General features: G+C 43.1%; 1 protein-coding gene across 7 annotated transcripts in view; it reads right to left on the bottom strand.

The window, feature by feature from the left end:
• Nucleotides 1-422: 422 nt before the first annotated feature.
• kalrna (kalirin RhoGEF kinase a) overlaps nt 423-26,786 on the bottom strand; it is a 980,827-nt gene continuing 954,463 nt past the window's right edge. For all 7 annotated transcript variants that reach the window (XM_068035333.1, XM_068035338.1, XM_068035339.1 and 4 more), the window contains 3 exons: nt 25,285-25,485; nt 17,630-17,768; nt 423-15,329 (listed from right to left, as the gene is read on the bottom strand). In XM_068035333.1, the coding sequence (XP_067891434.1) occupies nt 14,784-15,329; nt 17,630-17,768; nt 25,285-25,485 (886 nt within the window). In that variant the 3' untranslated portion in view covers nt 423-14,783. The remainder of the gene's footprint in view (nt 15,330-17,629; nt 17,769-25,284; nt 25,486-26,786) is intronic.

The raw sequence follows: 26,786 nt of genomic DNA, 5'->3' as shown, positions 1-26,786 counted from the left end.
GTGTGCATGATATTCTAAAGTGAACAAAATGCACAATGCAATTCTCAAAACACTAAACAGGCCAATGGTGAAACTACCTCCTCTGCTTTACAATTTGGTGATTGTGCATTTAAGTAACTATCTATACTGCAATACTGACTGCTCGAGGCAAACAGGGCAATGGTCATACAGTAGAATTAGATTCACATGTATGCATATACTGTGACAAACAAAAACAGAACAAGAGATTGTCGATGATCTACATGAATTTTTCCATGGTGCTAAAGCTTCAATATGAAAGAACACACTTGGACACTCCAGAACTGAATCATTATTTCGGCAACATGAATAAGAGAGGGATATATTGAGAAACCAAGCATTTAATAATGTATTAAGTATTCAATAACAAACAGCCAGCACATATGAAACAGTAAAGGCCTGTTTTGGATTGTTGCTAACATATTATAACCAAAGCAAAACATTGTATGAAATATTCTAACGTTTATTACTCTAATTATGTGTGAGTCACCTGTTTGAACTGTATAATATGAGATACAGGATGTTGCATGCAGTTTCAAATTCATATTAAGCATATACACAGTCTGCTAGCTTTTGACAAGTAAAAAGAATCATTAGCAATTACTAAAATGTTCCTGTTCCACTTTCCAAAAATTACAACATATTTTCTCCGTAAATCATCAAAAATTAAATATATACACCCAACTTTATATAACATTTAGTACTAAAAATATGCAACAAAGCTTAATGATGAATAAAAGGCTGACATGGAATAGTGCTGAGGCAAGCAACTGAGATACTTTAAGGCTGTAAAGCTGCATGTATCCTTATTAAATTCTATAATGTAAAAATAAGTCATTACTGCTTCAAAAGTCAGCCTTAGAAATGCTTTGTTTGGTCTGATTGTTTACTAACACTAACTGTACAGAATTGCCTTGTGCAGAAATGTGAAATATATATTAAGCAGAACAAGGTAACAAGTTTCTAAGATGACAAGGCTCAGCTAACATAACTAGCACTTCCATAAATGAGTGACAACATTGCACACATTTGTGAAATTTATACTTTACAAATGGTGCATTTGTCTTTCAGGTACTCCAACCATCTGTGGGATCACACTCCATTATATATCAACTTTAAGAATGTATATTAGTGATATGTTTGTAAAATAAGTTATTGCAAACAATATAGGTATTCATAATCTTTAAAAAAATCAAAATCAATCTTTAATTTAAAAATCTAACTTTGAATATTATTAGTTCAGCAAACTGAATAAAAGTAATTTTAAGCATGAAGGGAAAAGATGATTTCGTGTATGTATTAAAAAGTGTGTCACAGTGCATACCAGCATCAAGAAGTTATAACTAACACCTAGGATTAAATGCCATACATAATAAAATTTGCTGATATCAGTGTGGTCATTTCATTGTTGTAGCATAATTTGTTAAAGCTTGTATGAAGACTTATGGATGATATTTAAATAGGTCGAGATAACCCAATAAAATGGCAGTTTCAAAGAAAACTATAGGCAGAAGTTTTGCTGGTTAAACAATGGATTTAATGAAGGGGCCTGGAGAAACAACCTTTAAGGTTTCATTCAGAGATAGGTTCAGAAATAGGTTTTCAAAATTTGTATATCAGTGACCTGGTAAGGCAAGCATGCTAGCAGTCAATCTGTAACCAGATGATGAGTTCATGTGTTGCTCAAACCTAACTGTTTATCTATTCTCAGCTGGGCAGCTGCTGGCTGGAGTACTATGCTCAGGCAAGAGGGTTCATTCCCACTATAATAAAAAAATGTCTGTTGCTGATCTGATCAGGGAGCAGTAGACTGCCCTGCTCCTGCTGTCTACAGGAGAATGAAAGAACAGCCTGAAAGAGAAAACAATGTTACCCCCTCCATCACTATTACCAATATTTCTGTTTAATCTTTTTCAATGGCCATTACCTCATACTGTCTCTTTCAGCATGGTAAGCCAAACCGTCAACAAACTTTTCCATAATTTTCAGCAGATGCAGTGGCACAACTACTGACAAAATGTGCATTGGGCACTAAGTATTGTTTGTGACTTCAGTGCATGTATAATGACACAAGAGTCACCATCAGATAACAGGCCGCCTCTGACCAATCTGAACAGCAACAGACTTGGCTGCGGAATCCAATCAATTAGACCATTTGTGGAAAACAACTGGCTGACTCAAGCTGGTGTCCAAGGAGATCAAGAAAATCATGACTGTCGATTGTGCTGATATGCAAATATCATTTAAAGGTGCATAATGTCATTTGTATTCCCTCTTGAGTCAGCAGCTTGGTTACTATCATATTCCAGAGCTAAAACTAGACAGAATTGGGGAAGAATGAGGAGGGTGGGATGATGGGATTATGCCTTGAGTTCTGTTAGTTGTTTTACTAATAATGAAAATTCATTGAAAAATCTTAATAATTAAATGTCTCCACATAGATTAAAATACCTCACAACATTTAAGAAGTATTTAGATGAGCACTTGAAATGCCATAGCATACAAGGCTACGGGCCAAGTGGTGGAAAATGGGATTAGTATAGATAGGTGCTTGATGGCCGGCAGAGACACGATGGGCTGAAGGGCCTGTTTCTGTGCAGTATAATTTTATGACTCTATGACCTTCGATGCCTAGCTTGCATTTTAGAAATTTCTGAGCAGTCAATTAAGAATGCAGACTGTTGAGTCTAAAAATGAAGATATGGCAATGCCAGGAACTTCTGAAAGTTTTACTCATAGAACTAAGCACTGAAGGAAAAAAAATAGATTTACAATAAAGATAAGCAGCAAGGATTTTCTGCATGTTGCTGTGCATTGGTTTCAATGTTTTCATAGAATGTTATCATCCCTTTGTGCTATGCTACAATTTCTGTTTCACAATTGAAAGTAACAGCTTGCCATTAGAGCTCTATTGCATTCTAGCACTTTGTTAGTAAGTTACATTCTGCTGTATAAAACTTTAAAATTTTATGTCCAATCCCAATGATTGACCTATTGTACAATGCAAGAATTTTAAGCCCCGATTCTAACTCAGGGCGGAGAGCATGGAACTGGCTGTGTGAGAGTTCAATTTACCCAGGCTCGCCAACATGAGGTCCAAGTTATTTTAACATCCGAGCTTTATTTAAATAGAACAGGCTCAACGCCTGCCTGAACCCAACATAAATGACATCAGGCCAATGGGTGGGAGTTGGGTGAATGCGTCAGGAAGCTAGTCGGGAACCTGAAGGATAGGTTTCCAGCAGGGTAGCTGAAGGGAGGTCCCAGGCAGAAAACGAATTGGAGCTGGAGAGGCCCAAGAATTCTTTGTGGGACCTGGAGGAATACTTCTGCTTCTCCTGAAATCAGTTAAAAACTGAAATATTTTAGCTTTTCAGCCCTCTTCTTGGCCTGTTTTACCTGTGCGCTGGATTTCTCTGATGAGGCCGGCTCCAGATAATGGCCTTCCTGCAGCTGATTAAAATTTAACCGGGGTTTGACTGCTGTCATCAGACCTTGGCCTATGAATGTCAATGAGGCCCTCACCTGTCTGCTGCGAGGGCTTCAGGCGCTGCCCAAAATTCACCTGTTAAAATAACGCTGATGTTTCAGTGAGTGCCAAGCCACCAATATTTTAACCCCAGCCCAAATTCACTCCTTCTTGTCATTATGTGCTTTGTTTTACTACTTGCAATCTAGATATTTGTTTTCACATCACCCTAAAAATTACATCAATTTTTCCAGTCTTTAAAGAATGTCACTGTACTCATCTAAGATGTTAGTTGAGTATATGGTAGGGAATATTTATGGTCACACAAACAGCATAAAAATTGATTCAACGAAAATAAAAGATGTGGAGGGATCGTCTTGGTGGCATGTGAAAAACTCCATAAGTATTGTATTAGATGTAATAGTAACATAATTATTTAAATATTATGCATTACTTATCCATTTTTTCAAAGTTTTGGAGTGTCTGCTGCCCTTCATTTGTGACAGAATTGCTGTTACACAACAAAGCGTAATTTGATTTTTTTTCCTTTAAGAATTCTCTCACACTCCTCTGAAGGTCTTTGACTTGTAGTTGCATAAAAGATGCACGGGTATCATTTCCCCAGTACCAGTTATTCTTCATGTGTGACTGTTGGCAGGCTATTTCTCCATAGGAGTGTCCCTGCAGTGCCTGGTCCTGCCCTTGCAATGTTCAAATAAGTGTGCTTCCAGCCGTAGTCACTGGATAGTCACCAAAGGAAGGAACCCTAAGCCTGTTTTCCTCCTCACTAACACCGGAGCGTGCAGGCCAATTACAGCTTAACTGTGATCACTCAAGTGAGATCATCTAACTTAGCACAGACTGAGGATTGAACTTGGCATCTCTCTATTCAATGTGGCTCAGATAATCAAAGGATAAGCTCATTAAATCATCAGAGTTTGATCTTTATTGCTATCTACTTGGTAATTAAATATAAAGAAAAAAAACTTTTACATAGCACCATATCATTTCTGAGAAACATCGAAAAGTGCTTTACACAAATTATTTTTCAATTGTAGTCACTGTTACGTAGGCAAACATAACAATGTAGGCAAATGAAGATATTTTGGCAGATGGACAGAGTTGATATAAGCACCATATTACTGTGTAATTCTGAAAAGTCATTCTGAACTGTGGGATTTAAGGAAAGCAGGAAATTCAAGCCATCAATAGCCCTTTTGATATGCTAGATTAAAACATTCAAAAATGAAATTAGCCAATCAGCTTGACGACCTGTGTGAACACATTCACAATGTTGCATTGTAATGCTATAGCAATCACTCCCATCACCAATCTCTGTACATTACAGAATTATGCATAATGGTCCAGATTTTCCTGTCAAACGATGCTCGCCATTCATTATACTTACTGGACGTTGCGGTTATTAGGAGTCAAAGCAGCAGGGTGCCCTCTGGGGCCTATGTGAACAGGGCAAGCAATGGTGCGTCACTTTCCTCAATCAGATTTAAGAATCCTTACTGACGCACACCAAGTCTAAACCGAGAGGTGTTAATAATTGGCCTGAATTTTACCACAGGCTTTGGGACCTTGACGTTGGGACTGGCTCGGTGAATTTACCACAGGCGGCCTCTAATTGGCCAACAGCAGGTGCGCTGTCCGATTAAGGATGGTGGGCAGGTTCCAGATGCTGCCGGCCCAATCAGAGGGCTGGCAGCTCTAAAACCTCGGTCGTGCCACCAGGAGAGGGGATCACTGCTGATGCATGCAGGAGACCTCAAGCCTCCAGCAGGTAAGTTTAAAAAAAATTAAAAATTCATGAGGGGAAAGCCCTCCAGGAGACAGTTGGGGCTGTCCATTCCTGCCCGTGGTCCCCTCTTTGTGCCTCAAAGCCTTTAGCCCCAATGGCCCTCTCCCAGGCTGCAATAGGGAGGCCGTCTCCATGAAGGTGCCCGCCTCCCCTTGCGGCAGGGAGCCTCTCCACCTTCAACAAAATGCTGGCAGCTCCGTAAAATGACCCTTAATTGGGCCTTTAAGTATGTAAATCGGCTGCCTGCCTTCTTAGGACATCCACAACACAGCCCCTTGCTGGGAAAATGCCCTGGTGGCAAGACTGCATCAGGGAGCCATGGTAAATGCAAAGGGCCTAATTGGCTGAGGACAAGAGTAGCACCCAATTAGCGGCGTCAGAACTAGCAAGGAGGCGGAACTCGGTGAAGGACAGCCCTTTGGAAAGGCGAGTGCAGGGATGGCCGGGCTTGCTGAAGAAATGGGGCAGCAGGGGACTTCCACAAAAAGTGATGGAATGAGCAGGCAGCCATAGGCAGCTGCCGATTCTCAGACACCTCCCTCAAGGCATTAAGAGAGGCTGGCACTGACAGGAGAGACAAGTTCTTCCCACCATCTGGAGAAGGAACCCACAAACGAAACACAAAAGGCATGGGTGGAGGTGGCGAATGATTTCAGCAGCAGGGGAGTGACCTGAAGGACGTGGGTCCAGTGCCGCAAGAGATGCAATAACTTAAAAGGTCTGGAAAGATGAGTGGTATGTGGCACACGGGTGACAGGTGACCAACTCTGCATACAAAAAAATGCAGGTGGACCGGTCTCTCAGAATGTTCATAGGTTTGCCTGACATTGTCAGTTCAAGTGGCCAGTTCTATCACTGATACGGCAGCCAACCTCACATATGCGCCAATATTCAGAAGGGGTCATCACTGAAGAGTGTCCCAGTTCATGTGAATGTCATGCTGGAATAGGTGAAGGAGGGCATCCTACTCATGAATCTTTCTCTCCTCATCCTGCAGGAAAAGAAAGCCCACAATGCCCATGAAATGGCCAGAACAGGTAGCAGTATGCCAGAGCTGCAAAGTCTCATGCCAATGGAGGAGGCAGCAATGATATTAGCAAGGTGCCAATGTGTCAGTCCCTGGGAGATGGGAGACCGAGATCATTTGATTGCTCTATATTGCGGTAAAGGGCATGGAGGAGACTCCTACCCAATGTACACTTTGGTTCGTCGACCGATGTCTTCTAGGAGGTGGCTTGTGTTGGGGGAACACGTTGAGTAGGCCGAGTTCTCATAACCACCTTCTTGTGTCTCCCACAGGGCCTGTAGCTGAGGGGGAGTGCAGTGCTGAACAACAGATGTTGCCAACCTCTTCGGCGGGGGGAGAGCTACCAGAGCCAGCACCATCACATCATTCCTCAGCACCTTCCACTAGTGCAGACATACTCACATTGGTCGAGCCACAAGCTAGATTAGAATAGGAAACACTGGGTAAACTTCACATCATGTATGAGCAGGAGGAGGAGCATGTGGCAGAATCAGCTGTGGGCAGTCCCCTCGGAGGACAGAGGACAGACACAGTGATGCTCTGCAAAGCAAAGATGCTGGGCCTCAGGTGACACAAACAAGGAGTGTCTTCCTTGAGAATCAGAGGCAGATAAGTCCCCATTTGTTGCAGTTTCCTGAGGCCTTGAGGAGCCATAGGCAGGCAATGGAGTAGTCCATGCAGCGCATGTGCTCCATCATGATTCAGGGTTTCGAGAGCATGGACTCCTGCATTGAGAGATTGACAATCACTTGGAGAGCTATATGCAGCACCTTTCTGAGTGGATGCATCAGGAGTGTGCTGATATGCACAGAAAAAGTAAGACTCTGTACCACTGACAGTTCAGTATCACTGATGGCGCTGAGATGGTCGGAGTGGATGCCAGCTGTGTCCCAGTCGATGGCTTCAACCAGCATCCAAGGGAGCAGGAAAGGGGTGAGTCAGTCGAAGTGGCAGATGAAGGGGCCATCCCTCAGGGGGCACCGGCATCACCCTTCCGCCCCTCGCCCTCTCTGACCCAGGAAACATCTGTGCCACAAGGCCCTGTGGCGGAGGCTGCTCCTGCAATGACGCAGGTGTGGCAACCTATGGAAGACTCCCCACGGGCACCTTGAAGATGAGGGCTGAAGCCAGGGGCATCTCAGCCAGAGGCAGAGACAAGGGAGCAGGCTGCTTCCACCTCATCCTCTGCCATTGTGGTGGGTGCACACTGTAGAAGTGGTAGAGAAAGAAAGATGCCACACCATTAATTTCACTTAATGGGTCACCTGGATGCTGTTGTTGACATTGGTCTGCTCTTTTGTTTTCATTTCAATATCAATTGTTCGTGTGTTCAAACTGATATGTGTATTATTGATGCATCATGTCAAAAGGGGGATGGATTTTTGTTGGGTGGCTGAGGGGGCCTGGTGGGCCTGGGATTGCTGTATTTCCATTCTATGAGATATTGGAGAATGTTGGTGGTGGAAACGTCATTCTCTATGGTCATGATTGGCATTAGGACTCCTCAGAAACTGATCATCACGGAATGATAGCTCTCTATGCTGGAAGGTGAGTTTAGGGGTCATCTGTCATAAGGGTTTGTAAGTAATCAGGTGAGATGCTGCTGAATGTGGCCACCCCAGCCTGCTGTTCACCCTGAGGTCTGGGACAGAAGCGCCAGTCATCCTCAAATGCCTGGGCGCCAGCCATCTCTGGAACAATCCTTTCCTCTTTCCTCCTCTTCTTCCTCCTCCCTGTCCTCCTTTGAGGTGGAGTGGCATTCCAGTTCTGCCGCTTCATCCATCTCCAAGCCTCTCTCCAGTGTTATGTTGTGCAGGGCAGAGCAGACAATCATGGTAGGAGACACTCTGGCACTAGCCATCCAGTCAGGGCAACAGAAGCACATCTTCAAGAGGCCAATGGTCTGTTCAATGCAGGTCCATGTTAGTAGATGGCTCTGGTTGGAGCGCCTCTCTGCATCCATGTCTGGGTAGCGGACGGGAGTCAGGAGCCATCTCTTTAGGGAATAACCCTTATCTCCCAGCAGCCACTGTTGGGAATCTGGATGTGGGTCTGAAGAGGTGCGGCACCTGGGGCTCTCACAGGATAAAGGAGTCATGACAGCTGCCCAGGAAGCAACCTGCAAGATTCACTTCCTGTGGTTACAGACCAGCTGGACATTCAATGAGTGGTAACCTTTTCTGTTCAGGAATCTGACTGGCTCCTCAATCTGTGCCTCGACTGGCTATGTGGGTGCAATCGATGACCCCCTGGACCTGAGGGAATCCATCGATGGTGGCAGAGACCAATGCCCTCTGTGCCTGTGCAGGCCCATCTGTGTCAATGTGAATGTATTCCCCCGCCCTCTGGAATAGGGCATCCATGACCTGCCTGATGGCGTGATGAGCTGCCGACTGTGAGATGCCACCTAGGTCTGCAAATGATCCCTGGAACGACACAGTTGCATTAAAATTCAATGCCACATTGACCTTGAAAGGTGCAGCTAAGGGACTGCTGTGGGGGCCATGAGGCCTCACGTCATTGTGAATCAGAGCACAAATGTCCGAGACCATCCACCTGGATAGGCACAGCCTCCTACGGCACTGGCATTCTGTCATTTGCAGGTAATTGACTCTTGAACGGTACACCCGATGTCTTGGGTTGTGCCTTCCTCCCCTTGCAGTCCCTGGCTGTGCTCCTCTGGCCTCCTGCTGTCCAGGAGGATGCATCTGCTGCTCTGTCCAATTTCAGAGTAGCCTGTTCCCATCTTAATTCCCTCAGCTGGTGTTTGTTCGTTCACCAGGCCTTCCCCTGCCAACCCCACTGCCCAAGTGATGCCAACAGCTTCACATCCTTTTCCAGATTCCTACCATTCACCACTCACAAATGTAAGTCTTTCAGCCCCAGCAGTGGCTACCCTGTGCCATTGTTTGAGCAGCTGAGCCTTATTTTGCACTTCTAAAATATGTTAAACAGCTCTTCCAATAGCCCTTATAGTGTTCATGACATCTGCACCCTGCTGTGTTCCAGACATCACGTTTTCCCCATGCCCTTCTATTGAGTATCACAAACTGCTCTTAACAAGACTTTCAATGAGCTCCTCAATGAACTCAACAACCAATTAATTGGAGGTATTCAGCTTTCCCATTTCTCCCCCTCCCAACGTCCCTTTCAAAATCATTTTGCATTCCAGAGGCATCAGAGCCCAGTGTCGCCCTCTGGGAATGCGATTTTCAAATTGCGCATGCATCTGCTCCTGCCCCCACCGGCAGTTGAAAATCCAGACCCAGAAGATGCTGTCTGATTTATTTCTTAATATAGTGGGTACTGATAGCCTCAATATTATTTTTACTGCAAAATCCAGCCTATTATAAAATTCATTGGGGCTGTTTTCAGTCTACATTAATTCTAAATGATTAAAAACTATTGCAAATCCCATATGAAGGTCAATGTTAGTAACACTTAAATCTCTGGAGTAGCTCATTTGCATAAATAATGACAACAACGGGTCAGCAGATGCAGACTCAGATGTAGGAGCACATTAAATGGGAAGAGGAAAATCATGAATAAATCAGATTTAATGGATGGCGCCAAACATTGTGAAAGCTTTCGCCGAGCCTCAAAAGACATCTCAGTACATTATCGGCCTTTCACAAGGCTGACAGGATAGGCAATTAAAAGAGAATAGTAACCACAGTGCAAGCATCAGTCTCTAAACAAGTGACAGTGCAGCCCAGGATACATACCTCTGTTTGAGAGCTGCTGAAAGTGAATTGGGAGCTGCATGAGGACCTCTCAGTGAAAGTTGCCCTTGCTGTCATTCCCTTGTATCAACCCCATAGATCAGGATTGCACTATGCCAATTTATATATCGTAATGATGCCATTGGAATCTGCCAGTCTAACTTCATTTGGGAAATAGAACCTCCGCCAGCATTTCATTCTTTTAAGCTGAGGTAATTTCTTGCATGCAAATGAATCATGTGGATGTCATCCCTAAACTATTTTAAAAGGCAAATGAAGCTCTCGCCTATTTCAGATGGCAGTTTCAGCCCCCGGCCCAATTAAGAAATTCACCAAGATGGAAATAGGACTTATTTCTGACTTAGTACTCAATTTCAGGGTGTAGCAAAGGTGAAAATGGCCCCATTCATAAAACTGAATGAAAATAAAGAGAATGTTGCAGCAATGTGGTTGACTCTGAAATGGTCCAGCAAGCCACTCAGTTGCATCAAACCACTACAAAGTCTAAGAAAAGGAATGAAACCAGACGGACCACACGGCATTGACCTAGGCACTGGAAAAAACAACAGCAAACCCTGCCCTGTTGACCTTGCAAAGACTTCCTTACTAACATCTGGGGGTTTATGCCAAAGTTGGGAGAGCTGTCCCACAGATGAGTCAAGCAACAGCCTGACATAGTCATACTCACTGAATCATACCTTACAGACAATGTCCCAGACACCAACATCACCATCCGTGGGTATCTCCTGTCCCACCGGCAGGACAGACTCACCAGAGATGGCAGCACAGTGATATACAGTTGGGAGGGAGTTGCCGTGGGAGTCTTCAACACTGACTCCAGACCCCATGAAGTCTCATGGCATCAGGTCAAACATGAGCAAGGAAACCTCCTACTGATTACCACCAACTGCCCCCCTTCAGTTGATGAATCAGTGCTTCTCCATGTTAAACACCAACTGGAAGAAGCACTGAGGGTAGCAAGGGCACAGACTGTAGTCTGGGTGGGGGACTTCAATGCCCATCACCAAGTGTGGCTCGGTAGCACCACTACTGACCAAGCTGGCCGAGTCCTAAAGGACATAGCTGCAAGACTGGGTCTGCAGCAGATGGTGAGGGAACTAACAAGAGAAAAAACCCATCCTCACCAATCTATCTGTCACAGATGCATCTGTCCATGACAGTATTGGTAGGAGTGACCACCGCACAGTCCTTGTGGAGACAAAGTCCCGTCTTCACATTGAGGATACCCACCATCGTGTTGTGTGGCGCTACCACTGTGCTAAATGGGATAGATTTTGAACAGATCTAGCAATGCAAAACTGTGCACCCATGAGGCGCTGTGGGCCATCAGCAGCAGCAGAATTGTACTCAACCACAATCTGTAAACTCATGGCCCAGCACATCCCCCACTCTACCATTACCATCAAACCTGGGGACCAACCTTGATTCAATGAAGAGTGCAGGAAGACATGGCAGGAGCAGCTCCAGGCATACCTAAAAAATGAGCTGTCAGCCTGGTGAAGCTACAACACAGGACTACTTGCATGCCAAACAGCGGAAGCAGCATGCAATAGACAGGGCTAAGCGATCCCACAACCAATGAATCAGATCGAAGCTCTGCAGTCCTGCCACATCCAGTCATGAATGGTGGTGGACAATTAAACAACAGGAGGAGGAGGCTCCACAAGTATCTCCATGCTCAATGATGGGGGAGCCCAGCACATCAGTGCAAAAGCTAAGGCTGAAGCATTTGCATCCATCTTCAGCCAGCTGTGCCAAGTAGATGATCCATCTTGGCCTTCTCCTGAGGTTCCCACTCCATGTGATATCAAGAAACTGGATACTGCAAAGGGTATGGGCCCTGACAATATTCCAGGAATAGTACTGAAGACTTGTGCTCCAGAACTAGTCATACCCCTAGCCAAGCTGTTCCAGTACAGCTACAACGCTGGCATCTACCCGGCAATGTGGAAAATTGCCCATGTATATCCTGTGCACAAAAAGCAGGACAAATCCAACCTGGCCAATTACCGCCCTATCAATCTACTCTCGATCATCAGTAAAGTGATGGAAGGGGTTGTCAACAGTGCTGTCAAGCGACACTTGCTCAGCAATAACCTGCTCCCCTATGTTCTGTGTGGGTCCCGCCAGGTACACTCAGCTCCTGACCTCATTACAGCCTTTGTCCAAACATGGGAAAAAGAGCTGAACTACAGAGGTGAGGTGAGAGTGACTGCCCTTCACATCAAGGCAGCATTTGACCAAGTGTGGCTTCAAGGTGCCCTAACAAAACTGGAGTCAATCAGAATCAGGGGAAAAACTCTCCACTGGTTGGAGTCATACCTAGTACAAAGCAAGATGGTTGTTGGAGGTCAATCATCTCAGTCTCAGGGCATCACTGCAGGAGTTCCTTAGGGTAGTGTCGTAGGCCCAACCATCATCAGCTGCTTCATCAATGACCTTCCGTCCATCATAAAGTCAGAAATGGGGATGCTCACTGATGATTGCACAATGTTCAGCACCATTTTCAGCTCCTCACATACTGAAGCAGTCCATGTCCAGATACAGCAAGACCTGGACAACATCCAGGATTGTATTGATAAGTGGCAAGTAACATTTGCGCCACACAAGTGCCAGCCAACGATCATCTTAAACAAGAGAGAATCTAACTATCTCCCCTTGATGTTCAATGGCATTACCGTCGCTGAATCCCCACTATCAACATCCGGGGGATTACCATTGACCAGAAACTGAACAGGGCCAGCAACATAAATGCTGTGGCTACAAGAGCAGGTCAGAGGCTGGGAATTCTGCGGTGAGTAATTCACTTCCCGACTCCCCAGTGCCTGTCCACCATTGACAAGGCACAAATCAAGAGTGTGATGGAATACTCTCCACTTACCTGAATGGGTGCAGCTCCAACAACACTCAAAAAGGTCGATACCATCCAGGACAAAGCAGCCCGCTTGATTGGCACCCCATCTACCACCTTCAGCATTCATTCCCTTCACCACCAATGCACAGTGGCAGCAGTGTGTACCATCTGCAAGATGCACTGCAGCAACTCGCCAAGGCTCCTTCGATAGCACCTTTCAAACCCGTGACCTGTACCACATAGAAGGACAAGGGCAGCAGATGCATGGGAAAACCACCACCTTCAAATTCCCCTCCAAGCCACACACCATTCTGACTTGGAACTATATCGCCATTCCTTCACTGTCGATGAGTCAAAATCCTGGAATTCCCTTCCTAACAGCACTGTTGGTGTACCTGCCCCACATTGACTGCAGCGGTTCAAGAAGGCAGCTCACCACCACCTTCTCAAGGGCAATTAGGGATGGGCAATAAATGCTGGCCTCGCTAGTGATGCCCACATCCCATGAACAAATAAAATAGTCTTTTTATAAGGCTTTTCATAATCCTGAATTTTAAGCTTGCAATTCTTGCATGTAAAAAGGGGTATTTTTTGGGTGTGAAAAATGGTAGTAGGCTTGCAAATCTCTCCTAATTTAATAATAGTATTTTTATGGTTCTTATTCAATCGGGACAATCTTGCACACCTTTGGTCGTACTCGTACAAAATAATGACTATGAGAATTAACCGGGGTGATATATAGAACATTATTTTCACTACGTCTAAATCTGATTCCAGATGACAATGCAGCTTTCAGAAGAACATAAGGGACCTTTAATTTTGCTTTAAGTTCCATTATCGCTGAGTGGGTTAAAAGCATCACACGGTGTGGTTCTAGGCCACACAGAATAAGAAAGTGCCAGGTTTAATGATTGCTATAAAATTAACTGATATAAACCAGGGTGGAAGTAGAGATGGTAAAATTAACCTTAATACCAGTGAGTTAGGGAGGAGAATAAGAAAAATTAGCTTGCGTTCCTGCTCTTGATTGCTATCCTTTAATTACAATTGGAGTGCATGTATGCTGAAATTGATGAGCGCAGGATTGGCTACAATAGACTGTCAACACTCACCATCTAGGTTCACACATGAAGAGAGGCACTTGGGTGAAGTACCTGAGGCCTCCCAGATCACAAGGAGAGAAAACTGGATTAAAAAAAGATTTTTTGATAATGAAGGAATGAATATGTGCTACTAGAGGAGGCCTCACTGCAGCTCTGCATTTTGTGAGACTGTGGGTCCAGTCACTAAGAAATGGAAAAATTATGCAGCCACAATTTCCCAAAATGCACAGGTACCAGTTTGGTTCCTCACCTGTAGTGCATATTCTTAAAATTGCATCTCACAGACTACCTACAAGCTTTTCATGGGCTAGAACAGCATTGCTTTATTAAACTAAATAATTTAAAGCATTTAATTTACTTTGTTTCGAGTATATGATTATTGATGCAATTTTGTGCATTTTCTTGGCATCTATTTTTCAACATTCAGCATGTGAAATATCCAGGAGTTTAATTTTGCAGTTGTTATAGGCAATACAAAACTCATTTCTCTTTAAAACTTCAAAGAATAGTCATTTCTCAAAGGTTTAAAACATTTGCACTCAATCTAAAGTAAATAGATTGAAATTTGCTCATCTGGTTTGCCATGTACCTCCAAGGATAATACTTCAGAAACACTCTATATACATGATTCTATTATAACATAAACCTGTTTAAATCTATTCAAGTTGTGCTCAGCCCCACTATTCCAGCTCTGTGTGGAGTGAACTACTTCAATGATTGTTCAGCATGTTAGTGACTCAGTATGTACAGGTCACTATTGCTTCACATCCTTGATCCAAGATTACTTGGTAAGAAACCTTTCACATTGCTGACAGGACGCACATCGTTTTGATGTCGGCGGCGCTCAATAAACAAAGCCAACCGTGAGGTATCCAGTGGGGTTGTGGAGTAACTGTCATTCTGAGGATGTAGCCAAGGATTTTGTAAACAAGTGGCAGCTGTGGGTCTCCAGCGGAAGTCTCCTTGAAGCAGGGCCCTTATGAAGTCTCTAGCAACATGGCTGACTCCCTGAAAATACTCATCAGGGAAACTGAAATCTCGTCGACAAATGTTCATGCATGTCTCCTCTACGCTCTCATCCAAGAAGGGGGATACCCCACTTAGCATCACATAAGTGAGGACCCCAAGACTCCAGATGTCTGTGCTTAGTGAAACTGGTGTTCCCTGAATTACTTCAGGAGCTGCAAATTCTGGATTTCCCAACAACTGATGTACATAATAATAAGTTGTGATTTGAACAGCATCACCCAAATCTATAAGCTTGACACGTGGCACAGGTGTGTGAAGATCAATCAACAGATTTTCTGGCTGTTAGAAAGGAAAATATTTATTAATAAAGCTGAAACAGTGCCATTTGCATTGTTTACTTAGGCCTATGTGAATGCAAATTATTGACTTCAAGCCTGTTCAGTTTAGCACTAATATGGAGCAATAGGTCCAATAATCTCCAATTTCCCTACACTGTCCTCTCCCTCTTGGTGCAGAAATAACCTTAATTTTAGGTCTTCTCATAGGACACCCCATTCCACAACTGTGTATTTGTGTACAAGCAGATATCTGCCTCCAGAACCATTGTTAATCATTGGCATTGATCAGATTTCTAGTTGTCTAAAGGCATCTCAAAGATTTTCTTATTATTTGCAAGGAAGTTCCAACTTATGTATCTGTCCTCTACTGCCAAAATTCCACCCCACTAGTGTTATCAATCCTCCTGGCTTGTTCTGGAGTTTCCTGGAATGGGTTATGAATCTCTTGGCTAATGCTGCTAACAGACCGGAGGAATTTTGTCCTACAAATTTCCTGCCACAACAGCACCTCCCTCTTTCTCCATGATGTCACAAGCTACTGCCACAGAGAGCCAGCCACAGTTTTGGGGTGACTAGAAACTGGATTAGCTGGTGAAAAAACATCCAGGAGTCTGGGGAGGGAGAGAGAAAGAGAGAGACAGAGCAGGGACAGGTGCAGTGCTGAATTGGATGTGGGCGAAAAGAGGCTGGAGAGAAGGGGATTGGGGGTTGAGAGAGAGTGTCAGCCAACTTGGAGTTGGGGGATGGAGGCATGGAGAGAGAAAAAACTGCGGTGATAGGGAAACGAGGGAATTGGGCGATGTAGAATGGGATCTTTAGGGAAAGAGGAAACAAGGAAGAGAGAGGGACAAAGGAATGGGGGGCCAGGAATGGGGCGTGCTGAGGGAGGGAAATTGGAGAATATGGGTCAGGAGAATGGGGCTTGGATAGAGGAGAGAGGGAGACTGGGAATTGGGGCTCGATTGAGGGAAGACAAAGGGAGACTGGGGGTTGGAGTGACTGGGGCTCGGTCAAAGGGGCAAGAGAGGGAGAGTGGGAAATGTGGTGGAGGGGTGGAGCCCAGCAATTTCTGCAGAGCCTGCAGCAGCAGCAGTAGCAACATGCTTAATGTGAGCAGCACTTTGGGAGAAGCAGCCAATAAAAAGGTAAGTGAAACCTAAAGGCTTTCTTTTGGATAAATAGTGAAAGATTGTTTCCATTGGTGGCTGAATTGGAAGCAAGGGTTTTGAGACCTAGGATTCTAACTCTATGAAAAGAGGGGAAAGGAGAAGGACGGTCTTTGAACTGAGGGCTAATATGCCATTGGATGATTCATCATAAAGGGCTATTCAGGCAGAAACTAGAACATTTAAAAGAGAAAGGGATAAGTATTTGAAAAACAGGAATATAAAAGGATCTTGGAGAAATGGGGTCATAGAAGAGAGTGCCAGCACCCGCACACACATTTATCAGCCCCATTATTGTCATGTCTACTACTTAGTGTATCCATATCTCACCCCTTGTGCATGTTTTCAAATCTCTCCATGGCTTCCCGCCATCTTACCTCAGCAATCTCCCCAGCGCTGGGTTCCTACTCGCACTCTCTGCTCCTCTGATTTTGGATTACTGTTCCCTCTACTCTAACATCTGCGGTGATTTTTCAGCCACTCACCACTCCTCTTTGGCACTTTACTTTGCTACCACTCTCCTTTCCTTCAATAGCCTCAACAATTCTCTTCAGCCTTCTGTTTGTCCACATTTTTTGATTCCTTCTAAGCATCCTCCTATTCCCACTTGTAAAGTTCTCTGTGATGTTATTTTACTTGAGTGGGAATGATATAAATGCAAGTTGCTGTTGAAGAAAACAGCCTCATAATGAGGTTCAGCTGTAATGCCCTCCATTGTCAAATTTCCTACAGGTACTCATTGTCTCAGCTCAGACAGGTAGCACCAAAGGGATGCTGGTGAATATGGAACCATGCCCTAGCAAAGAGTTAATGTCTTTGACAGAAAAGCAGGTCAGAGGAGAAAATTAGCAAAAGAAAAGAAAAAAGGTATATAATGTTACTGAACACAATGTAATAAGCAGCTAGGACGTCACATTGATATTTACTGTTTACGGTGTTGCTGGAATTGAAGAACTAGCTTATCTAACATCATGCTAATTATTTGCTGAATTTACATTGCCCAAACAAATTTAAAAAGACAGCCTTCTGATGTTCATTTAACCACCAAATTTAAACACAAAAGTTTTAAGAAACAACAAAATATTAATTTACAATGGGAGTATAAAAATCCTATATCGAATTATATAAGTACTACCTTCAAATCCAAATGAGCAACCCTGCAGTTGTGTAGATACTGGAGGGCCTCCAAGGTGTCCCGGATGTAAAAGGCTACCTTTTCCTCCAAATGTTCCCCTTGATTTACCAGAAATTCAAGCAAGCGACCATTGTCCAAACTTTGAGACAAGAATAGGAGCATTTAGAATACCCTAATTTTGAAAGTACATTTTAATCACAACAAACGATTGGAGGGAGGGAAAATTAACAGGTGTCTTCAACTAAAGCAAACTACAATTATTTCACATTTGATTTTTTTTTTATTTGTTTGGGGGATGTGGATATTGCTAGCTAGGTCAGCATTTATTGCCCATCCCTAATTGTTCTCGAGAAGGTGGTGGTGAGCTGCCTTCTTGAACTGCTGCAGTCCATGTGGGGTAGGTACATTAGCACTGCTGTTAGGAAGGGACATCCAGGATTTTGACCCAGCAACAGTGAAGGAACCGCGATATAGTTCCAAGTCAGGATGGTGTGAGACTTGGAGGGGAATTTGCAGGTGGTGGTGTGATATGTAATACATATGTTATATACACATTTTATGAACACTTCTGGTGTGAGCTTTCCCATCACAAAATTGGTATGTGGAATGCTGATTTAATGCTCGAACTCTGGGTGAAACACAATTACATTTCTACTCCTGTGACCTCAATGGAAGGTAAAATTGGACAGGGGTATAAAACAGGCAGTCAACCATATTCTGATAGTTTCCTATTGGGTGAGTTAGGTTAGAATTACCCCAATGAGTGGGTACCACCATTCTCTTCAAAAATATATTATAAATTCTTTTTAGGCTCTGATGTTCATTTGACCCTGCACCCCTCCCCTCGCACCGAGAAACTTAACTCCTCCCCCCTCCCCACCAGTGTTGCGCCTCGTTTCCCCGGATGGGGATCCGAAGGCATTGTGGAGGCAATGGGAGACTCATTAATTCAGGTAATTTAATTTATTTAAATATTTAAGTGGCAGTCCCATCGCAGAGCAGTGGCGGGGGTGGGTGGGGGGGGGTGGGGCGCCACGAGGCCTCGCCACCGCCAGCAATATTGGCCCGGGTCCTGCCGGCATTGAGGTCCGTGGTGGGCCTCATCCGGGGCCATCTTCATGTCCCCCCTCGCCACGGATCCCAACGTCGAGGCCTCTATAAAACCAAGCCCATCATTTTTGTTACTCTTTCTTTTGTATTCTCAATCTCTTTTTAATCACAGTTTTTAAGCACTTAATTTCTCCAAAATAAGGTCTTCCACCAGCACCAACTCTGATATTGAACTTTCAGAATCTTTCCTGGTACATCTCTCTCTGCTGCTCAGTAATTTATTCTAACTTGCTTTAATGGTCTCCATCCATTTTTATTTCCTTTTTATATTTTTACTTCTAATGAATTGGAATTTATATAATGCCTTATGTCTGAGGAAGCCATTTCATGTATCAAATTACTTTGAAGTGCAGTCATTGTTGCTGTGTAAATATATGCAACATGCAATTTTGTGAACAGCATGTTGCCACAAACTGTAACACAATGATCAATTATTTTATTTTTAGTTGTATTAGTTCAGCAATATGTGTCAAATCATTCTCCATAGGTCCAACCACAAGTGCCGTTAAACAAGCATTTGAGCAGAATCCTGGGCAATTAGGGAAGGGCAATAAATGCTGGCCTAGCCACCCAAGCCTACATCCCATGAACGAATAAAAAAAAACAGGTGTTCACTTTTTACAATCTAATGCCTTCAATAATTTATTATATACCACTTGACATAAAACAGAAACATTTCAACACTATTTGAACCTAAGCCTGAAAATCTGCACAGGTTTTATTTGTTTATCAGGACTTTCCAGTTCAATGCTTCATTTATGTTACAAAAAGCTTCACGAAATAGTTCTCAGCAGTAATATAGCCTCCCTGTGGAGGGGACTCCCATGTTGAGGAATCTGCCATGTTTACAAAGGAGTGGATTCTACAGCACAACAACATCACAATAAGAAATGAACAGCTCCAAACTTGTACTGCAATTATTTTTAAATCATAGTTTCATGATTTTGTTTTCTAATGTCAGAACTTCCCAATGGCCAAGGAAGATATGTTTAGGCCATAATAAGAGGATAAGAAATAAGAGCAGGTATAGGTTATAGGGTTCATCAAGCCTGCTCTGCCATTCAATGAGATTATGGCTGAATTTTAATATCATTTTCATTTTCCTGCTTGATCTCTATACCCCTTGATACCCTTAGTGCCCAAAAATCTATCAAATAATCTTAAATGAACTCAACTATTGAGCATCCACAACTTTCTGGGCTAGAGAATTCCAAACATCAATTCACAACCCTCTAAGTGAAGAAATTTCTCCTCATTTCAATCCGAAACGGCCAACCCATTACCCTGAGGCCTAGATCCCTAGTCCTGGACTCTCCAGCCAACAGAAACAGAATGTTCCCTGTCAAGCCCTCTAAAAATGTTACATGTTGCAATGCGAATACTTCTCTTTCTTCTAAACTCCACAGGATATCTGCCTGTTCTACTCAATCTCTCCTCATAGGACATTTCAGGAATCAATCTAGTGAACCTTTGTTGCAGCCCCTCTAAACCAAGTATATCATTCCTTAGATAAGGAGACCAAAACTGTGCATGGTACTCCAGATGTGGTCTCACCAAAGTGCTATATAATTGCAGAAAGACTTCTGGGAATAGAAATTCATCCCGGGCGATGGTGCAAAATGGGCAGTATCGGATCGGCCGTCCATTATATGCAGCGCCTAATATTTAATTCTGCCGACTGCAATGGAACTGAATATCAGGCGCAGCGTATAACGGACGGCTGATCTGAAACTGCCTGAGATGAATTTCTATCCCCCTTACTCTTCTACTTCAACCCCCTTGCAATAAAGGATAGCATACCATTTGCATTCCCAATTGTTGCTGTACCTGCATGTTAATTTTCTGTATTTTGTGTACAAGGACATCCAAATTCCTCTGAATACCAACATTTACTAGTCTCTCACCTTTTAAAAATATTCTGCTTTTCCATTCTTCCGACCAGAGTGGCTAATTCTACACTTCCCCACATTATGCTTTAATTACCCTCTTGCAGCTAGTATAAATACTGGAGGTTTTGCTAATGTGTGAAGTAAGTAGCACAAAGTCCAGCTTGACTGAGTCCTGTGAGACAGAGTGCTTAACCCGAGGAATTTGGTAAGTGAGGGAATTCGGTGCAGTGAGGGCAGAGAAGCTGCTCTGGTCTTTTACAGAACAAGGAGTGATCGGAAAGAGGGAACCAGAGACAATGAGACCTGAGAGCTGAAGCACAGAGGCATTAATTAGGTAAGCAGGTAGGTGATTGATTGGTGAGTTTTAAGGATTTTTTTCTCTCTAAACTGGGTCAGTGGTTTAAACTGGTACTGAGGAGATGTTAGTATTGTATTAAATTTATAACTTAACTAGTTAAACTACTTAACATAATTACAAATAATCATTGAATGATATTTCTAAACTTTAAAACATCTAGTTAAATAAAAAACAATAAAGATGGCAGGGCAGGTGCTGCAGCTATAGCATGTGGGAGCTGGTGGACACCAGTGTAATCCACTGCAACCACATCTGTAGTAAGTGCCTGTAGCTCGAGGAACTTAGCCTCAAAGTTGATGAGCTGGAGTCTGAGCTTCAGACACTGCGATGCATCAGGGAGAGAGAAAGTTACCTGGTTACTTTGTTCCAGGAGGCAGTCACACGCCATAAGCTAGGTACTTCTGATTTGGTCCATGGTGAGGGACAGGAGGGTGTGACTGTGAATGAGGCAGGCGTGGGGATCTAGAAGGTAGCAATGGAGGAGTCTCAGCCCTTGCACTTGTCCAACAGGTTCGAGGTACATGCAGCTTGTGTGCACAAGAGCAGGGACTGCAGAGAGGATGAACAAACTGACCACAGCATCATTGTGCAGGGAGCCATTCAAGTGAGGGGAGTAAAAAGGAATGCAGTTGTAGTAGGGGACAATATAGTTAGGGGGATAGATGCTGTTCTCTGCAGGCGAGAGCATGAGTTCCGAAGGCTGTGTTGCCTGTCCAGTGCCAGGGTTAAGGACATCTCAGGGCTGGAGAGGAACTTGGAATGGACAGGGAAGGATCCAGTTGTCATGGTCCACATGGGTACCAATGACACAGCTAGGACTAAGAAAAAGGTTCTGCTGAGGGAATATCAGCAGCTAGGGGCTAAATTAAAAAGCAAAACCATAAAGTTAATAATCTCTGGATTACTACCTGAGCCACAAGAAAATTGGCATAGGGTAAATAAGATCAGAATGCGTGGCTCAAAGCTTGGTGTGGGGGAAATGAGTTTTAATTCATGGGGCACTGGCACCAGTACTGGGGAAAGAGGGAGCTGTACCGTTGGGATGGCATTCACCTGAATCCCGTTGGGACCAGTGTTATATTGAATAGCATAACTAGGGCTTTAGAGAGGGTTTTAAACTAAATAGTGCAGGGGAAGGTTAATGTGAGGGAACATTTGGAAAGTTTAAGAGAAAAGATAAGGCAAAGTGCAGTGTAACGATATGGGTAATGATAACCAGAGTGCGACAGGAAGGGACAGAGTGCACCAGCAAATAAGGTCAGAGTAGGGAAAAGTGGTAAAAAGACAAAATTAAAGGCTCTTTATCTGAATACATGCAGCATTTGAAATAAGATGGATGAATTGTTGGCACAAATAGAAATAAATGAATATGATTATGATAGCCCTTACAGAGACGTGGTTGCAAGGTGATCAAGGCTAGGAACTGAATATTCAAGGATATTTGACATTTTGGAAGAATAGGAAGAATGGAAAGGGAGGTGGGGTAGCTCTGTTACTAAAGAACAAGATCAACACAGTATTGAGAAATGATCTTGGCTAAGAAGGTCAAGGTGTAGAATCAGTTTGGGTGGAGATAAGAAATAGCAAAGGGAAAAAGTAACTGGTGGCAGTAGTTTATAGGCCCCCTAAAAGTAGCTCTACCATCGGACAGAATATAAATCAATGAATAATGGGGGCTTGTAAGAAAGCTACTGCAATAATTATGGGTGATTTTAATCTGCATATCGATTGGATGAATCAATTTGACAAAAGTAGCCTGGAGGATGAGTTCATAGAGTGTATTTGGGACAGTTTCTTAAAACAATACGTTCTGGAAACAACCAGGGATCAGGCTATTTTAGACCTGGTAATGTGCAATGAGACAGGATTAATTAATGACCTCACAGTAAAGGGATCCTCTAGTCAAGAGTGATCAAAACATGATATAATTTCATATTCAGTTCGAGGGTGGGAAATTTGGGTCTGAAACTAGTGTCTTAAATTTAAATAAAGCCAATTACAAGGGTATGAAGACAGAGTTGGCTAAAGTGGACTGGGAAAATAGATTAAAACGTAAGACGGTAGAAAAGCAGTGGCAGACATTTAAGGAGATATTTTTTTTTTTTTAGAACATTACAGCGCAGTACAGGCCCTTCGGCCCTCGATGTTGCGCCGACCTGTGAAACCATCTGACCTACACTATTCCATTTTCATCCATGTGTCTATCCAATGTCCACTTAAATGCCCTTAACAAAGATATATTGGATTGAGAATGAAAAAAATCTGAGAAGGATGCACCATTTGTAGTTAACTAAGAAAGTTAAGGATGGTATCAAATTGAAACAAAAGGTGTACAATACTGTGAAGATTAGTGGTGGGCCAGAAGATTGGGAAATTTTTAGAAACCAGCAAAGGATGGCTAAAAAAAAGAGGGAGAAATTAGAGTCTGATAGTAAAAGCAAGAAATATAACAACAGACAGTAATAGTTTCTACAAGTATATAAAAAGGAAATGAATAGCTGAAGTAAGCATTTGTCTCTTAGAGGATGAGACTGGGGAATTAATAATGGGAAACAAGGAAATGCAGAGACTTTGAACAAGTATTTTGTATCTGTCTTCACAGTAGAAGACACAAAAGCATCCCAAGAATAGTAGAAAGTCAAGAGGCAAAAGTGAGGGAGGAACTTAAAACAATCACAATCACTTGAAAAAAAGTACTAGGAAAACTAATGGGATTAAATGCTGACAACTCCACTGAACCTGATGGCCTGCATCCTAGGGTCTTAAAATAAGTCGCTGCAGAGATAATTGATACATTGGTTGTAATGTTCCAAAATTCCCTAGATGCTGGAAAGGCTCCTGTGGATCGGAAAACCCCAAATGTAACACCCCTATTCAAGAAAGGAGGACTGGAGAGGTCCCGCAGGGTGGGGTCGTGGGGGAGTGGGGTGTACGGGGGTCGGTAGCAAGGGCAGAGGGTAGCTCTCAGTGGGTCCTCGCCTTCCCAACGCCAGGTCCCTCATTCAGGCAATAAGTGCCTTTTAATGAGGGCCACCTGCCACAAGGTTAATTGCGGCAGCAGCGGGATGAGGCCCTTAATTGGGGATTAATTGCCCAGTTAAGGGCCTCAATTGGTGGAGGGGCAAGAAGGCCATTCACAGGCCTTCCTGTCCCAGACTAAATTCTGGTGGAGCTGGGATGGTGGCATGAACCCCCTCTCCTTCACCATTCCGCCCGATTTTATGCTCTCCCCACCATGGGGGAGAGCATAAACCTCCCCCCAAAGTGTCTGCAAAGGGTTGTAGATAGGTTAAGTAAGTGGGTAAAAATTTGGTAGATGGAATAAAATGTGGGAAAATGTGAGATTGTCCACTTTGGTGGGAAGAATAGAAAATCAGAATATTATTTACATGGAGAGAGACTAAGAATGCTGTGGTACAGAGGGATGTGGGTCTCCTTGTACATGAATCACAAAAAGTTAGTATGCAGGTACAGAAAGAAATTAGGAAGGCAAATTGAATGTTGGCCTTTATTGCAACAAGGATGGAATATAAAAGTAAGGAAGTCTTGCTACAACTGTACAGGGCACTGGTGAGACAGCACCTAGAGTACTGTGTACAGTTTTGGTCTCCTTACTTAAGGATATACTTACATTGCAAGCAGTTCAGAGAAGGTTCGCTGAGCTGATTCCTGGGATGGAGGTGTTGTCTTATGAGGAAAAGTTGACCAGGTTGGGCCTATAGTCATTGGAGTTTAGAAGAATGAGAGGTGATCTTATTGAAACATATAAGATTCTGAGGAGGCTTGACAGGGTAGATGCTGAGAAGATGTTTCCCCTTTTGGGGGAATCTAGAACTCAGGGGCACAGTTTAAAATAAGGGGTCTCCCATTTAAGACGGAGATGAGGAGGAATTTCCTCTCTCAGTGGGTCATTAATCTTTGGAATTCTCTACCCCAGAAGAGCAGTGGAGGTTGGTCATTGAATATATTCAAGGCTGAGTTAGACAGATTATTGATCGACAAGGGTGTAAAGGGTTATGAAGGACAGGCAGGAAAGTGGATTTAAGGCCACAATTAGATCAGCCATGAACTTATCGGATGACAGAGCAGGCTCAAGGGGCTGAATGGCCTACTCCTGCTCCTATTTCTCGTGATCTTATGACTTAGAAAATGGCTGCTTGAACTTTGAAAGAAAACTAATTTACCTGAATAACTAGGCTGACCAAAGTAAAGATGCAAATCAATCCCATAGTGTTAATGCAAATAATATTTTATGTAACAAATGCTGATGGCGTAGAAGATACAAAATAGACACTTACAGTTCAAGAACTAAGATATAGCCGGTAGGAAACTCATATGTATCACATATTGCAGGAAATTGTGGGTGTTGTAGGTTTAGTAAGATAGCTGCCTCATGGGCTACTTGGTCTTTCTTCTTCATTTTCTTGCTGATGAACTTGACAGCTACTTCTCTTTTGGTTGATTTTTGTATACATTTCTTCACCACAGAGAAACGACCTCTGTAATACAGAAAAGTATTCAAAACTTAAATAGATAGTATCAATGACATAAATGAGATCCCACGCCTTTTGGAGTAATGCATCTTGTTGGAACACTTTCACTTCAACATTCTGGTAACTATTATTTGCTAGTTCAACAATGCAAGCTTAACTTATGTACTTATTGTGAAAACTTGCAAATGCCCCATGGCGTTGCTGATGGCGAGTTGGAAGATACACAGTTTAACAATAATGGGCATTTATGCCATGTGGGATATATCAGGGCCATTGATTGACTGAATAATTCATATTCATTTGAATTGAATGGCAATCCTTGAATTTTGCTGGTGATTTAGGAATCAAATTCCTCAAATCTAAAAATTGTTAATGGGTGGCTTTTATTTTATTTTATGTATTTCCTTACCTATTTGTTTAATTTTTATCCTTTAACAGTTTTGAAAGTAAAAATGCACAACAAGGTGGTAGGCAAGGTGGACCAGATGGACAACAAATATCTGTGGCAGTTCCACCGTATGTTCGGCAGGAATCCGTTGGAGTGGCTGGAAACCAGGTTAGGGATATGCTGGGTCTTGCCTTTGTGTCCAAATATAGTGGATGGCCTATTGGGGATGGAATCTCTCTTTGCCCAGACATGCCCATCATCGTAAGGTGACGTCCTACAGGTGTCCGTATGCCTCGGACCTTCACAGCAACTTGGTGTATGATTTGTGGAGGTATGTCTGGTCTAACAAAGCCTATGTCCGTGAACACCAGTGGTTGTGGGGCCACCAGAAGAACAAAAAGCTTTAGTAAAAAATCCAAATTTTAAAGCGGCCCTTAACAAGGAGGCTTCTGCAGACACAACTTTGTTGTTTCTGGTGGGACCCCCAAGATCCCACCTGAGCTCAGAAACCAGGACTGCACTTCCCAGGTGTTTATATATTGTGAACACGCCAGATACACTCTTAGTGATATGGGTACCATCCATTTGCAGTCTAACTAGTAAAGCTCTCCTGACCATGGAAAGTTTGCTGGGGTCGGTTGTGAAGGTTCCGAGCAGGCACCTTTTTCTATCAATAAGGATGTTTGTGTTATAAGAAGGAATATCAAGGTCATGGATCTACACTAACTGTTTAACTGAAATATTTTTATTTAAATACATTCTGGGAATTTTGTTACTGATGCCTTGAGGATTCAATTGCAAAACTCTAACAAATAATCATGAAAAATGTAGCCGTTATATTTTATATGTATTCCATTTGTATTTAATTTTTATCTTTTACCATTTTTAGAGCTGATAATACACAACAAGATGGTATGCA

This window comes from Heterodontus francisci, chromosome 7 (genome assembly GCF_036365525.1).
Source record: "Heterodontus francisci isolate sHetFra1 chromosome 7, sHetFra1.hap1, whole genome shotgun sequence".
NCBI lineage: Eukaryota > Metazoa > Chordata > Chondrichthyes > Heterodontiformes > Heterodontidae > Heterodontus > Heterodontus francisci.
Note: the sequence above shows the minus strand (reverse complement) of the source record. Positions and strands in the feature narration are given on the sequence as shown.